This window comes from Xiphias gladius, unplaced genomic scaffold, assembly GCF_016859285.1.
Source record: "Xiphias gladius isolate SHS-SW01 ecotype Sanya breed wild unplaced genomic scaffold, ASM1685928v1 HiC_scaffold_1477, whole genome shotgun sequence".
Lineage (NCBI taxonomy): Eukaryota > Metazoa > Chordata > Actinopteri > Istiophoriformes > Xiphiidae > Xiphias > Xiphias gladius.
In genome coordinates this window covers 173091-185938 of record NW_024401807.1, presented here as the reverse complement: position 1 = coordinate 185938, position 12848 = coordinate 173091, and the positions used below count along the sequence as shown (strand labels likewise).

Genomic DNA, 12848 nt, shown 5'->3' with positions numbered 1-12848 from the left:
AATTCAGTAGGAGGGGTAGGAAACATCTTGAAAATTATTCAGGAATCACTAACCCGTAAAATAAAGCACTATTTCCCCAGCACACTGCATGTTCTACCCATGTCTGCATAGGTTTCCACCTAAAACATGCAGGTCACGTGAACCGGAGAAATCTATCTCTATTAGTTCATTTCCCCTGCAGGAATGTAACTACCTGTAACCTGTATTGTCTCATAATCTGGACTTCCACCAGACAGGGCTTGTGGTATGAGTTTCTTCTCTGATATTTCAGATATATAATAAAAAGGCAGCATATTTATGTTTACATTAACATAATATACAATATATACACAGTGATATATAGTGATCTATACTGTATATATGATGATGGAAAACAAGCACTGGTGTGGCTGCCATAAGGGGGCTGTAGCTCAAGTGGTGGTGTGGCTCAGGCAGGTCCTCCACTAACCGGAAGGTCGGTGGTTCGATCTCCGGCTCCTCCAGTCGCATGTCGAAGTGTCCTTGGGCAAAATACTGAATCCCGAAATTGCCCCGATGTATGAATGTGTGTGTGAATGGGTGAATTTGGCATGTAGTGTAAAGTGCATTGAGTGGTCGATAAGACTAGAAAAGCTCTATGTTAAGTGCATTCCATTTACCATTTACCATAAGCCAGTGGAAAATGGTGTCCACCACCTTGAACACTTCACTGTGTATGATGTGATCCTTATTTTTTCTTTATTTTTCTCTATTTTTTAAAATGTCTTTCCTGAATTGTTTGGCTGTGTGCTCTACTGTATAACCATTTCTGCTTTTTTGGAAAGTAACAAAGTACATTTACTGAAATACTGTACTTAAGAAGAATTTTGAAGTACTTGTACTGTAACATCACTGATGATGCATTCCAACACATCCTAGGATCTATCTTTCAACCGTTGAGACTGACTTAGCCAGTGATGCCCAGGAATGGGCTGGGTGACAACCCAGATAAACATACCCCCAGGCTAGACTGGGGGGGGGGGTCTTACGGAATTGGAATAGGATGGATTTTATGGTCACGACCTTGGCAAACGGAATACCAATGATGACTACAGAAAGATGCACTTGTGGCAAAAAAACAAGCGCAGCCTTAAAATCCATCAGAGCCAAATGAAATGATTGGTGCAGGTTAAACCAGCACAGCACATCCTCCGCAGGAGGAGCCCGGCCTAGAGACACCCCACAGAGCCCAGAACCCCCAAGCACTAAGCTCTCCAGCTCCGAGCATAGCAGTTCAGCAGCGTCGGATCAAGTGACCTCTAGCAAGCCAACACAGAATGTGGCACCAGTTAGATGATTATGCAGCCAGAATCATCAAATCAACAGCAAGGGGAGACACAGACAAACGGCTTCAGTCAATGACCAACATCATTGTCAGTTTTGTGGTAGAGAGGTTCGGCATTGAAGTGCGCCAAACCACCAGAACCAACTACACAATGAACCGAAGGGCAGACAAGATCCACCAACTGTGGGATGAGCTTCGTACTCTGGCTAGACAGTTCAAGGTAGCAACTGGGGAGGAGAGACCACCACTGGCGATGCTCCAGAACATCATCATGAGGAAACTCATGACCCTGCGCAAAGCAGAATGGAACAGGAGAAGAAGGCCTGGAAGCGAACTGCCTCTATAGCCAATCCATCCAGATTCACTAAGCAGCTGCTAGGGCAGAAGCACAGTGGCCATCTTGCCTGCTCCGAGGACGAGATGAACCGCTTCCTGCACAACACCCTGAGCAACCCTGATAAGAGAGCAGGAGATAGGGCCCCTCAAAGCCCTCTTAGACATACCATCCCCTCAATGGAGTTCAACACCATAAATCCCACCTTGAAGGAAGTCCAAGTCCAAGAGTGCCCTATAAAGTGTACAAGCGCTGCCCAGAGCTCCTCAGAATCCTTTGGAAGTTTCCTCGAGTGATTTGGCGCAGGGGATCTGATCTGACCAGCGGAGGCAGGCGGAGGGCATCTGGATACCCAAGGAAGAGGACTTAACCAAGCTGGAGCAGTTCAGATCTATCTTGTCGTTCAGCGTGGGGGGGACTATCTTCAATGTCCTATCCAGAAAGATGACAGAATTCCTCCTAAAGAATGCCTATATTGACACCTCGGTCCAGAAAGGTCACATATCTGGAGTTCCAGGCTGCATTGAACATAACGGAGTTGTCACCCAGCTGATCAGGGAGGCCCATGAAGGGAAGGCAGACTTGGTATTGCTTTGGCTTGACCTCACCAATACAGGTCAATACCTGACAAGCTGGTGGAGACTACAATGGACCAACACCATGTGCCCAGCAAGACCAAGGACCTAATCCTGAACTACTACGGGAACTTCAGGTTCAGAGTCACATCTGGAGACACAACATCAGACTAGCATTGGCTTGAAAAGGGCATCATAACTGGTTGCACCATCTCAGTTACTCTCTTCACCCTTGCCATGAACATGGTGGTCAAGGCAGCTGAAGTGGAGTGTAGAGGTCCCCTGTCCAAGTCTGGTGTTTGGCAGCCCCCCATCAGAGCCTTCATGGACAACCATACTGTCACCCCAACATTAGTGCCAGGTGGTAGGTGGATCCTCCGGGGCCTGGAAAAGCTCATCTTGTGGGCAAGGATGAGTTTCAAACCAACCAAATCCAGGGCCATGGTGTTGAAGAAAGGGAAAGTGGTGGACAAGTTTTGCTTCTTTTTGGATAGCGTTTCAATCGCATCCATCACAGAGAGACCAGTAAAGAGCCTAGGCAAGGTCTTTGACTATAGCCTCAGGGATGCAACTGCAGTCTAAGCAACCATCAAGGAGCTTAAGACTTGGCTCACCACTGTAGACAATTCTGGTTTACCCGACAGGCTCAAGGCTTGGATCTACCAACATGGTATCCTACCTGGAGTCCTCTGGCCAGTGTTGGTGTATGAGGTAAACGTGTCAACAGTTGAGACCCTGGAGAGGAAGACCAGCAGCTACCTCCAAAGATGGCACGTAGCTTGGGCAGTGCAGCACTGTACTGGAGGAACAATAAACTCCAGCTCCCGATTAGTAGCCTCAATGACAAGTTCAGGGTTTCCCACGCAAGAAAGGCACTGCTTTATCGGGATTTCAGGGACTCCAGAGTGTCTTCAGCAGGCATTGTTGTGCAAACAGGCAGGAAGTGGAGAGCCCAGGAAGGCCTGAAGATCGCTGAGTCTCGGCTGACACACAGGGCTTTGGTGGGCACAGTTGCAACAGGACGGGAAGGGCTGGGAGCCATGATGGTGGGCATGCAGCAGCAGGGAGCATGGACTAGGTGGGAGGGAGTGCTGGAGAGGAAGACAACCTGTTCTGACATCTGGCAAACAGAGCCCCAGTGAATCAAGTTCATGGTCCAAGCTCTGTATGACTTCCTACCCAGCCCAGCAAATCTCCACATCTGGGGCATGTCCTCGGTGCCCCAGAAAAGATTCCCTGGAGCACAACCTCAGCAGCTGCTCAGCAGCCCTGGGGGGGGGGCGCTACTGCTGGCGACATGACCAGGTGCTGAAGCAGGTTGCAGAGGCCATCTCCAAAGCGTGGCTAACACGTTCACAGCCAGAGCAACGTCGCCTTTGTCAGGGCTGGAGAGCAGTCTAGGGCACAGGCCAGTTCAGCAGCTGGCCCTCTCACCTCTACATTGGACTGGGAGCTGCGAGTGGACTTGGGAAGGCAGCTCAAGTTCCCAGACCACATTAAAAGTTGAGGCCTTTGTTGAGGCCAGATGTGGTGCTAACATCAGCTAACAAAGCAGGGGTCCCTGATAGAGATGACAGTTCCCTGGGAGGACCGCATAGAGGAGGCAAATGAGCGGAAGCAGTCCAAATACCAGGAACTGGTGGAGCAGTGCTGGTTGAGAGGCTGGATGGCTCCCTGTGAGCCTGCTGAAGTGGGACGTAAAGGCTATGCTGGCCGCTCACTGTGCAAGGTCTTCATCCTACTTGGCATCACTGGAGCTTCAAAGAGGAAGGCCATCAAGTCCACCAATGGAGGCTGCAGAGAGGGCCTCCAGATGGCTTTGGATCAGGAAGGACCCGAAAAACCCAATGACCTCAGGAAATATCACTGCTGATGTGTTCCAGTGCATCCTTGGATATATCTTTCAACCCACTAAAATATTTCCATATTATGCTACTTTATATTTCTACTGTAATACATTTCAGAAGCAAATATTGTGCTTTTTAGTCTACTACAAAGCTTTAGTTACTGGTTACTTTGTGGGTTTAGATTATTGATAAAAAATGAGCCATTATTCATAGGAAGTACTTTTACTTTTGGTATTTTTAGTTAAGTCAAATTTTCAATGCAGGAAGTATCAGAGTATTTCTACACTACAGTTTTGCTATTTTTGCTTAAAGCTACAGTATGTAACTCCTTCTAATATTTTTTCATTGAAATATGCTCCGAAACATATCTGAATTTGGAGAAGGGCTGTCACAGGCTTCTGTGGCAGGTTTCTGAGCAAGCCTCACCTTTTTAACCAATCAGAGAAGGCCAGAGTCAGGGGCAGGATCTCACAACTGTCAATCAATACGTGAATGGGCCTCTGATCTACTACTTCTCTCAGCTAAGGCTTCAAGCTAGTATTAGCTGCTGGAAGACGTCGCTATGGCTGATGTCACATCAAGTCATTTCATTACATTCATCAGCACTGCCAGCAACCCCTAAAAGTACCTGGAACCTGGATTTATTGTCAACCTCCTGAGAAGAGCCCAAATTTAATTCCAGGAACTCATCTCCAAAGCAGGTGGAGAACAGTGGAAACAAGCGAACAAACACTAACAGTAGATACTTGTTATGCTCCGTTTTGTTACGTTCCTGCAGTGGAAAGGCCTAGACGTGTCTGTCCTGTGATTGACTGGTGATCAGTCCATGGTGTGTTTATTCTCCTGTGTCTGCTCCTAACCTTGTTTAAATGTACACAGCATCTCCTTTCTCTATGCAGTATGCAAATGTGTTTAGTAGAGCGGGCTGCTGTGTTTAGTGTGCTGCGATGTATGATCTGAGGCCGGAGTTTGTCGGAGCATCACAGCACACTAAACACAGTAGCCCTCACTACCAAAGAGAATAGCAATAGCTGTTTACCCTCCACAACCTCATTTCTTTCCGGTTTGTTGATGGTGCTTTGTATTACTGCACAACAAATAATGTTTCAAATGTATGTATATATGAAATAGAGCATATATAACACTGGATGCATCAGATTAATCAGGTCCTGCAGCAAATGGCAACAAGTACCCACAACCTAAACATGATCCAGACAGTAAATAATAAGGTAAACAAGCTTTTTGAATAAGCATAATATCATTTTCAAACCCTCATAAATTGTTTCTGAGACAGGCCTTCATGATAACTCCATTTGTTGACATTTTACTTCCTCTGAGTTAATTTTCTTCTTCCATTATCTTGAGCAAGGCAACCTAAGCCTTGTTCTCCTTCCACCCTTCTCACACAATAGAGCCAGAGAAGCCTGATAACATTGTCATGTCTAATATGAGGAGCCACAAAGCTGAGTGGCAGCCGGGTAGGAGGCCATATCTGCCCACAGATGAGCCATTATAGAGACCAAGTATGAAGCCTTTCCTGTCATTCCCATTGGCTTGGAATTTCACTCTGTTCTTCCTCAAGAGGAAAGCTGATTAGCCATTTCATTTGATCTAATTGAGGTCCTCTCACTTGTAGCTGAGTATAGCAAATATAATAAATCAACAACTTCTACAAATGGATTTTCTGCAGATACAAAAACAACCTAGCATCACAGAATTTCACGAAATAGGCTTAACTCTGGTGACATTTTGCAGACATAAAAAGTGCAAAAATTTGAAAAAGGTTTCCAAAAATTACACTCAGACAGAAAAAACATAACAGGAGGAGGTGGGGGATGAAATCTTTGCTGTGCTCCTCGATAATTTAATTCATGGTTCTAGACAACATTTTAACCCCGGTGAATGACAGGATCTGGTCTGTATTAGACATGGACATTCAGCAGGACAAAGACAAAGAGAAAGACAAAAGTCTTCCCAGGGGGTGCCACATAGCTGAAGGGGAGGCTGTGAAGATATTGTGAGGTGAAATCCTCCTTATTCTCAGAGTCATAACTCAGTCATAGATAAACACACAAAGACATGATGATGATTCAGTGTTAAATACACTTTCTGAGGATATCAATATCTCTGATGTCCATCCAGAATAAATGTCAATAAATCCACTTGGAAAACAGAGAAAAAACTTGGCTGAGAATCATCAGCTTTTTAAGTTTTCTTCAGTATCACAGTAAAGTAGTGATATTGTCTATACATCCATGAGTACACTGTAAACACAAGCTGATCATAGCTGATTCAGCATATTTTTAATTGGGACAGCTTGACTGAATGAAAAGAGAAAAGCAGTACCTCCCTGTTTCATACATTGTAAAAGCACATCTGATGAGCTTTTATAGGGTCTTTTTTACCTGGTGGCTTTAACTTTTTCTGTCACCCTTGGTTCCAAAGCAGGCCTGTATGTTGGTGTTATCATGTTTCCATCTTCAGATTAGCAGGAACATTTTGAGTTCCTCTCTTTTCTCACTAAAGTAAAAGTTCACACTGAGCTGATTAAAAAATGTAAGAAGTAGTAGCACAAGCTGCTCTTCCCATGGAAAAAACTCAGAGATCTACTTTAAAATACAAAGATATTGCTCCAGACAGGATTTAAATTAGAGGAGGAGCAACCAGTTCGCATAAAAAGAGGAGGTCTATGTGTCTGTAATTAGTAATGGAATGGGGATGGAAAATAACCCACATACGCTACAGACACACATGGGGTGAAAGTCAGCTAACACTTTGAATTTAAGCAACTCAAACAATTTCGTTCTGGCTGAAAGTGTGAAACGGAGACTTCCAGTAAATCTTGGCCTCTGTCGCAACATTTTAGACTTACTCTACTGTGGGTTTGAATAAAATGGACTCATATCAAGGTTGCCAAACTTCTCCAAGTTGATTTTATGTCTTTAGTATTATGTCTTGGTTTTAAAATATCATCCAGTGACTTGTTAAAGGGGCACTCCTCTGATTTGTGTTTAAGTCAGTTTACAGTCATGGTTAGTTTAACTCACACTTCAGAAACAGCTATATGTCTTTTATGGCTCTGAAGAAGCTTTGTCAAGTCTGAGAAAATAACCCTGATGATGTCATAGTGATGTCACTAGTCCCCAAACTCAACTAACCAAAGTATTCATTGAGTACCCTGTGGTGTTACTCACCAAGATGCCTTTGTGTATTCTTGAGGCCTAATAAACATCTTAAGTGCATTTATTTTCTCATAAAACACTCTCAAAGTAGATTTTTGAAATATTTAAAAACTGCTTTATTTACATGGGCTAAAATTTTTTCTTCCTTGCATTTATTGGCACAATGCCATGCTTCCTGTCACATTGCTCTGCTTCCTGGCACATTATGGCCACCAACTGTTTATCAGTAGAATAAAAACTGATGTGTACTGTGACTCTGTATATTCATACGCATGCATGCTCAGGTGCAAAATGCAAACAAAATGGGGTTGTGCTCATTAAAACATTGCAGCATACACCTACTAATGGTCAAAAACTCCGCAGGGTACCTCTAAATTCACCTCTGTTCTAACTGTGAGAAACATCTCGTGATCTAATCAGCTAGAATTAACACTCAAAAATTGTCATTTTATATATTATGTACACACAAACACAAACATTAAATATACATTGATTTCTTTTTTATTGTTTTTTTTTTTGTTTTGCTTAGCTCACCATCGTGCTGTGCGTTTGTCTCTGACTTACCTGATTACCTGGTTACCTGATTAGACTACAGGAAATAATGGCAGCTCAGAGTCTCTTATCAGCCTGGGAGACAAGTACCTCTGTCTGACAGCAGTAGCTTTAGGCAGGAGCTGGAGGGGGCCATCTTAAGGGGAGAATAAGATGTGTGTTGAGTTGTCGTGTTATATGAACGAAGGAAGTGTTGTGGGATTGGTTCTACCAAGAAAATTTCAGAGTTAAATTTATTATTACAAAATCTCGATAATCTTTGTAATGAAATCTGCACCATTAAGTATAATAGTATGACGAAAGTGATTGTTCATTTGCATGGATCTCATAAAGACATATATCAAGCAAGGAACCTCATCTTGTTTCAGATTTCTTTGATAGCAGTTGCTTTTAACTTAAATTACATACTCATCAGACGCAAAACATTCTTAACTTTTCAAACTTTAAAATTCTATCTGGTTTGGTTGAAGAGATTGTTTCATGTCACCTTCCTGTTAAATTAATCCACATTAAAATTGTATTACCTGAGACAAATCAACTCAGTATTATCTACTTTAGTAAAAAGCTCTGGTCTCTTTATGAACAAAGTATGAAATTTTCTTCTGTGTTCCTGTTGTGGACCTGGATATTTGTTCTTTTATAGTGTATACTGACTATATGAATAATTTACACAGTGTTGGATTTTCTAGACATGCAAGCAAAGCAGGTGCATTATTTTCAGATCATACTGTAATACAAAGGCACTGTTACAATATAGGGGAGGTGACAAATTAAAGGAAAAACCAACATAAAGTGTCCTAGTAAGGTGTTGGGCCACCATGTGACACCAGAAAAGCTTCAACTTGCCCTGGCATTGATTTTACAAGTCTTTGGAACTCTACTGGAGTGATGAAATACCAATCAATTTTCCCAAAAGATATACCCTCATTTGGTGTTTTGATTATGGTAGTGGAGAGCGCTGTCAACACATTCAACATCTCCCATAGCTGTTCAATTGGGTTGAGATGTGGTGACTGCAAAGGTCATAGCATATGATTCAAATCTTTTTCATACTCATCAAATCATTCAGCGAAACCCTCATGCCCAACGGATGGGGGCATTGTCATCCTGGAGGAGACCACTCCCATCAGGATAGAAGTGTTAAATGATAGGATAAATGTGATCACTCAGATGTGCATTCATCTTTGTAATGATGGAGTTTATGCACTACAACTCTACTATAATATCCATCTCTATGTAATTGTCGACGGACTGTTCTTGATGACACAGTCTGATTACGTCCTGTATTGACATTCTCAGTCACCTGAAGAAGAGTTGCCCTTCAGTTTTTCCTTACATGTCACACTAATTTGCAAGCATTATGGACATCAAATGTGTGCTGTCAACCACAATTTCCGACCCTATTTACTGATGTCTTTCCCGTAGATCTAAATGTAGATGTAACTTCAGTCAGGGTACCTATTGAATCACTAGCCAGAGCCTCATCTGATGTTAATTGCTTAATTGTATCATGCAGTGCACCTGTGTGGAAGCATTTGCATTCATTACGTTTCTCCACTCATTTGGGTTTCTCACTCATTTATTCAGGTTATGAAATTATACAGCCAAACAGTCTGTATAATTTCATACTGATACTCTAGCTCAGACTGTATAAGAGAAAAATATCATAAATTCATGTTAAAAACAGACTATATCAATGTATTTTACTATAGGATAAATGAAAACTAAAACAATGTGAATAAGGTTACAAGGTACAAAAATAATACTGATGCAGAGAAATTAATATTTTCAGGAATGTCTAAGTCATATAAGAGGGCCTGACATGGTAATGTAGGGATTCTTTTTTCTTTCAGCAGTGTTTCCTAACCACATGCTACATTCACTGCTGTCCTGCTGAATATAATGCATCTCCTACTGTTGTCATAAATTATATTTGGTTTAACTGATAACAAGTGCACACAGAATTTGAATTAGAGTGGAACTCCACCATGCTTTTCCAGGTGTTTGGTAGTACTACAGCATATTTGAAAAAACAAAAAAAATAAAAAAGGGAGCTGTGCAAAGTCTGATGAATGTCCTCAAGTGATGTCACTTGAGTCAGAATTGGTTGAGCCTGAAGACTTTGTTTGAAAGTAGTGATATTACCAGACCTCTGTAGTTACCCCTAGTCTCTGCAGCAGGGCACAGGGTCCGGGATAAATTAGCCATTACTAGCACAACACACCCCAATCTCCCACCCAACAGTTAGAGGTCCAGTTGCATTGATGGTAATGTAGGCACCAGGTTTTGACACGTAAGAAGAATGTAACAAAGATGATACCTGTGGTCCTGCTGCATCGATTTTTGTCCAATCTTTATGTTTAATTATCTTCACATACCATCACTTGTCTTTCCTCAAACACATGCCATATGCCAATGTTTCCATGATGCCTCAATTTCCTGTATTTCACTGCATAGCTCATATAGCCTGTGTGGACACACTTTTGTATGAAGCCGGTAACCTTTTCCACCCTCCAATTATGTCCAACAGCTCTACTGTGAGAAGTGCTTCATGTTTTCACCCTGGAAGATGTGAAATCAAGTAAAGACAAAATGCTAAAAAAGGTTATTTTCATTTTCAAACGTTCAGCATGTTATATGGAATGAATAAAAATGTGTTAGAATATGAGGGTGCTGTCTGAAGATTGTTAATGTTTTCAGTAGGAACTCTGTTTCACCTGCCAGAAGCATAAAAAAGAGGAAAACACTGTAAAGCACAATAAGAGGGTATTTGCATCACAAGACTAAGAGTCTGCAACCATTCTCTTAGCTCTGTGAGGCTGTACAAGAGCCAAATGCAAACAAAAGCATGCTAACATGTTTACAATGACAATACTAACATGATGTTGTTGATTTAGCTGATGTTTAGCAGGCATAATGTTTACTGTGTTCACCAACTTAGTTTAGCGTGAGTGCACTAAATTTGCTAATTAGCACGAAACATGACATGAAACGAGAAATTTGACCCCACTAGATCATGGGTGTTCATTTGAATAGGTTTATTGCATGTTACACATTACCCAAACTAAACAAGATTAACTTAAAGAGTACACCAGTGATATAGTATTACACTTCCATAAAAATGGGGGATTTGTAAGAGAGATTAGTCAAAATACTAATGTCGACAAAGCAGCATTATTAACAGTGAAATTGTTGGTATGCAGATATTAAACAGACATCAAAGACAAAGAAAAATGCTGACCTGATGATGGAGCCAGATAAAAAGTCAGAGTTCAAGTCCAAGTTCATACAGTTCATCCTGTTGGAGCCATCAGTGTCTATCCAAAATTTCATGGCAATCTATCCAATAGTTGCTGAGATAAAGTGACTATGTTGATGTCTTGAACAACCCACCCTTACAGCAAACTAAAACATGCAGCACAGCATAGTGCTAGTTCAGGAAGAGCAATTACAGTAAGTCACACTTACATAAGCTGATGAGCATCAGCTGCTTCATTCATGCTTCACAATCACTGACTCAATCATCAGCTGCTTGGCTATCAGCTGATTAGTAATGTCCACTCATAATCATCCTGATGTAACTGCAGCAATAACATACTTTGATACTTCTGACTATTAATCTAGTGCTAAAATCATGCTGATGTCATTTGCCACTGGAGCTCCCTCTACCACCACAGCCTGCTCCTTATGTGCTCCTTATGTGTTTTTATTTTTATTTTTATAATTTAACCAAAATGTATTGTTTAATTTAATTCAACTAAACAGTTCCTATAAATTGTCACTTCTTTGATAAAAATGTGTAAAAGCTTTGTGTGTTTCCTCCAGGTCGAGTAGGAGCCCGGCCACCTCGAAACCAACAGAGGCTGCTCACCACAGAGGAGGGGGGAGCAGAGAGCATGAGTGAGTCCCTTTTTTCATTTCAAGTCTAAACAGCACAACAATACTGTATCTACGTGTATTTGTTTTGCACGTAGATAATAATACTAATACTCTTTTTAAGCCTCAAGTACAACTATATTTTAAGTAACCCTTCCCATAGGCTACTTGAGAATGATACTGGATCTAGGTTACGTCAAGGTACTACATGAGATAAATATATGTAAAGGGAACACACCTGATTCTTAAATATCCTCCATGCACCACTGTATTTGTCTACGACTGTCCTTGAAAATGTACCATCCAAATCTTTCTGGCTGTCTCAGGAGGCAGGATCAGAGCTTAATCCCAGGGTCAGAGTGTATCTACTGTGAGATTTCAGCCTATTTTGATTGCAGATTCTGAGCTTGTCTGCTCGCTCTCAACAAAAATCTCCCTAAAGCCCCCAAGTGCCACCTCTGGATTTGGAACACAGGTCTATTTCAGCCTAAAACAACCTAATAGGATAAGCCTTAATGGGACTGAAAAGATACATGAAGATAGCCATTTTGGCATCGGGATTCAGCGTACTGCTGCTTTGTCCCAACACTAACCGATGGGGCCTCTTTACACACTTCATTATTTGTGTTGGGAGAGCAGTAATCCTGTCCCTGTTCTGTGTAAGGCAAAGTGAAACCAGTTGGGAGAACAAGTGGATTATGCCTGACAGTGTAGGGAGGGTTGGATGCAGACTGATGATGGAAATGGTCAAAGTTGTTCAAGGGCTTTTTGCTAAAATTATAAACAGAAAGTCATAGAAGAAATAAATTATCAGATGCCAGGTAACCCATTAGTATTGGCTTTACAATTGTAAATGACAAGACGCAATTTAGACCCATAGATAGTTGACCTTGCAGTTACTTGCAATATCCCCAATGGGTTCTGTTTTCCAGCAATTTTGTGAAGAGAATTTTTATTTCTGCTTCAAGTGAATGTTTTCTTGCTGAGCTGCAGCACTGAAAGAGATTTCAGTGAAGTAACAATAACAATATGTTCCCTCTTCCCCAACAGACGTATAATCAATCTCCCCCTCTCGTTGCTCAGGGCATTATCTGCTATTGTGTTTTTCATGTTTGAGTTTCGTCTCCCTCTTCCATGCTTGTTATTTACTTTGCAAAGTTGACTGGCTGTGACTGAATG

At 41.8% G+C, this 12848-nt stretch overlaps 1 protein-coding gene across 2 annotated transcripts in view; it reads left to right on the top strand.

Annotated features, from left to right (window-relative positions):
• The window catches only part of LOC120787473 (double-stranded RNA-specific editase 1-like), a 51365-nt gene that overhangs the window by 21437 nt on the left and 17080 nt on the right, over positions 1–12848 (top strand). Inside the window, exons 3-5 of one of the 2 annotated variants that reach the window (XM_040123151.1) lie at positions 983–1000; positions 5474–5494; positions 6003–6027. In XM_040123151.1, coding sequence (XP_039979085.1) covers positions 983–1000; positions 5474–5494; positions 6003–6027 — 64 coding nt within the window. Of the gene's footprint in view, positions 1–982; positions 1001–5473; positions 5495–6002; positions 6028–11618; positions 11694–12848 lie in introns of both variants that reach the window. The other variant, XM_040123150.1, reaches the window with a different exon arrangement.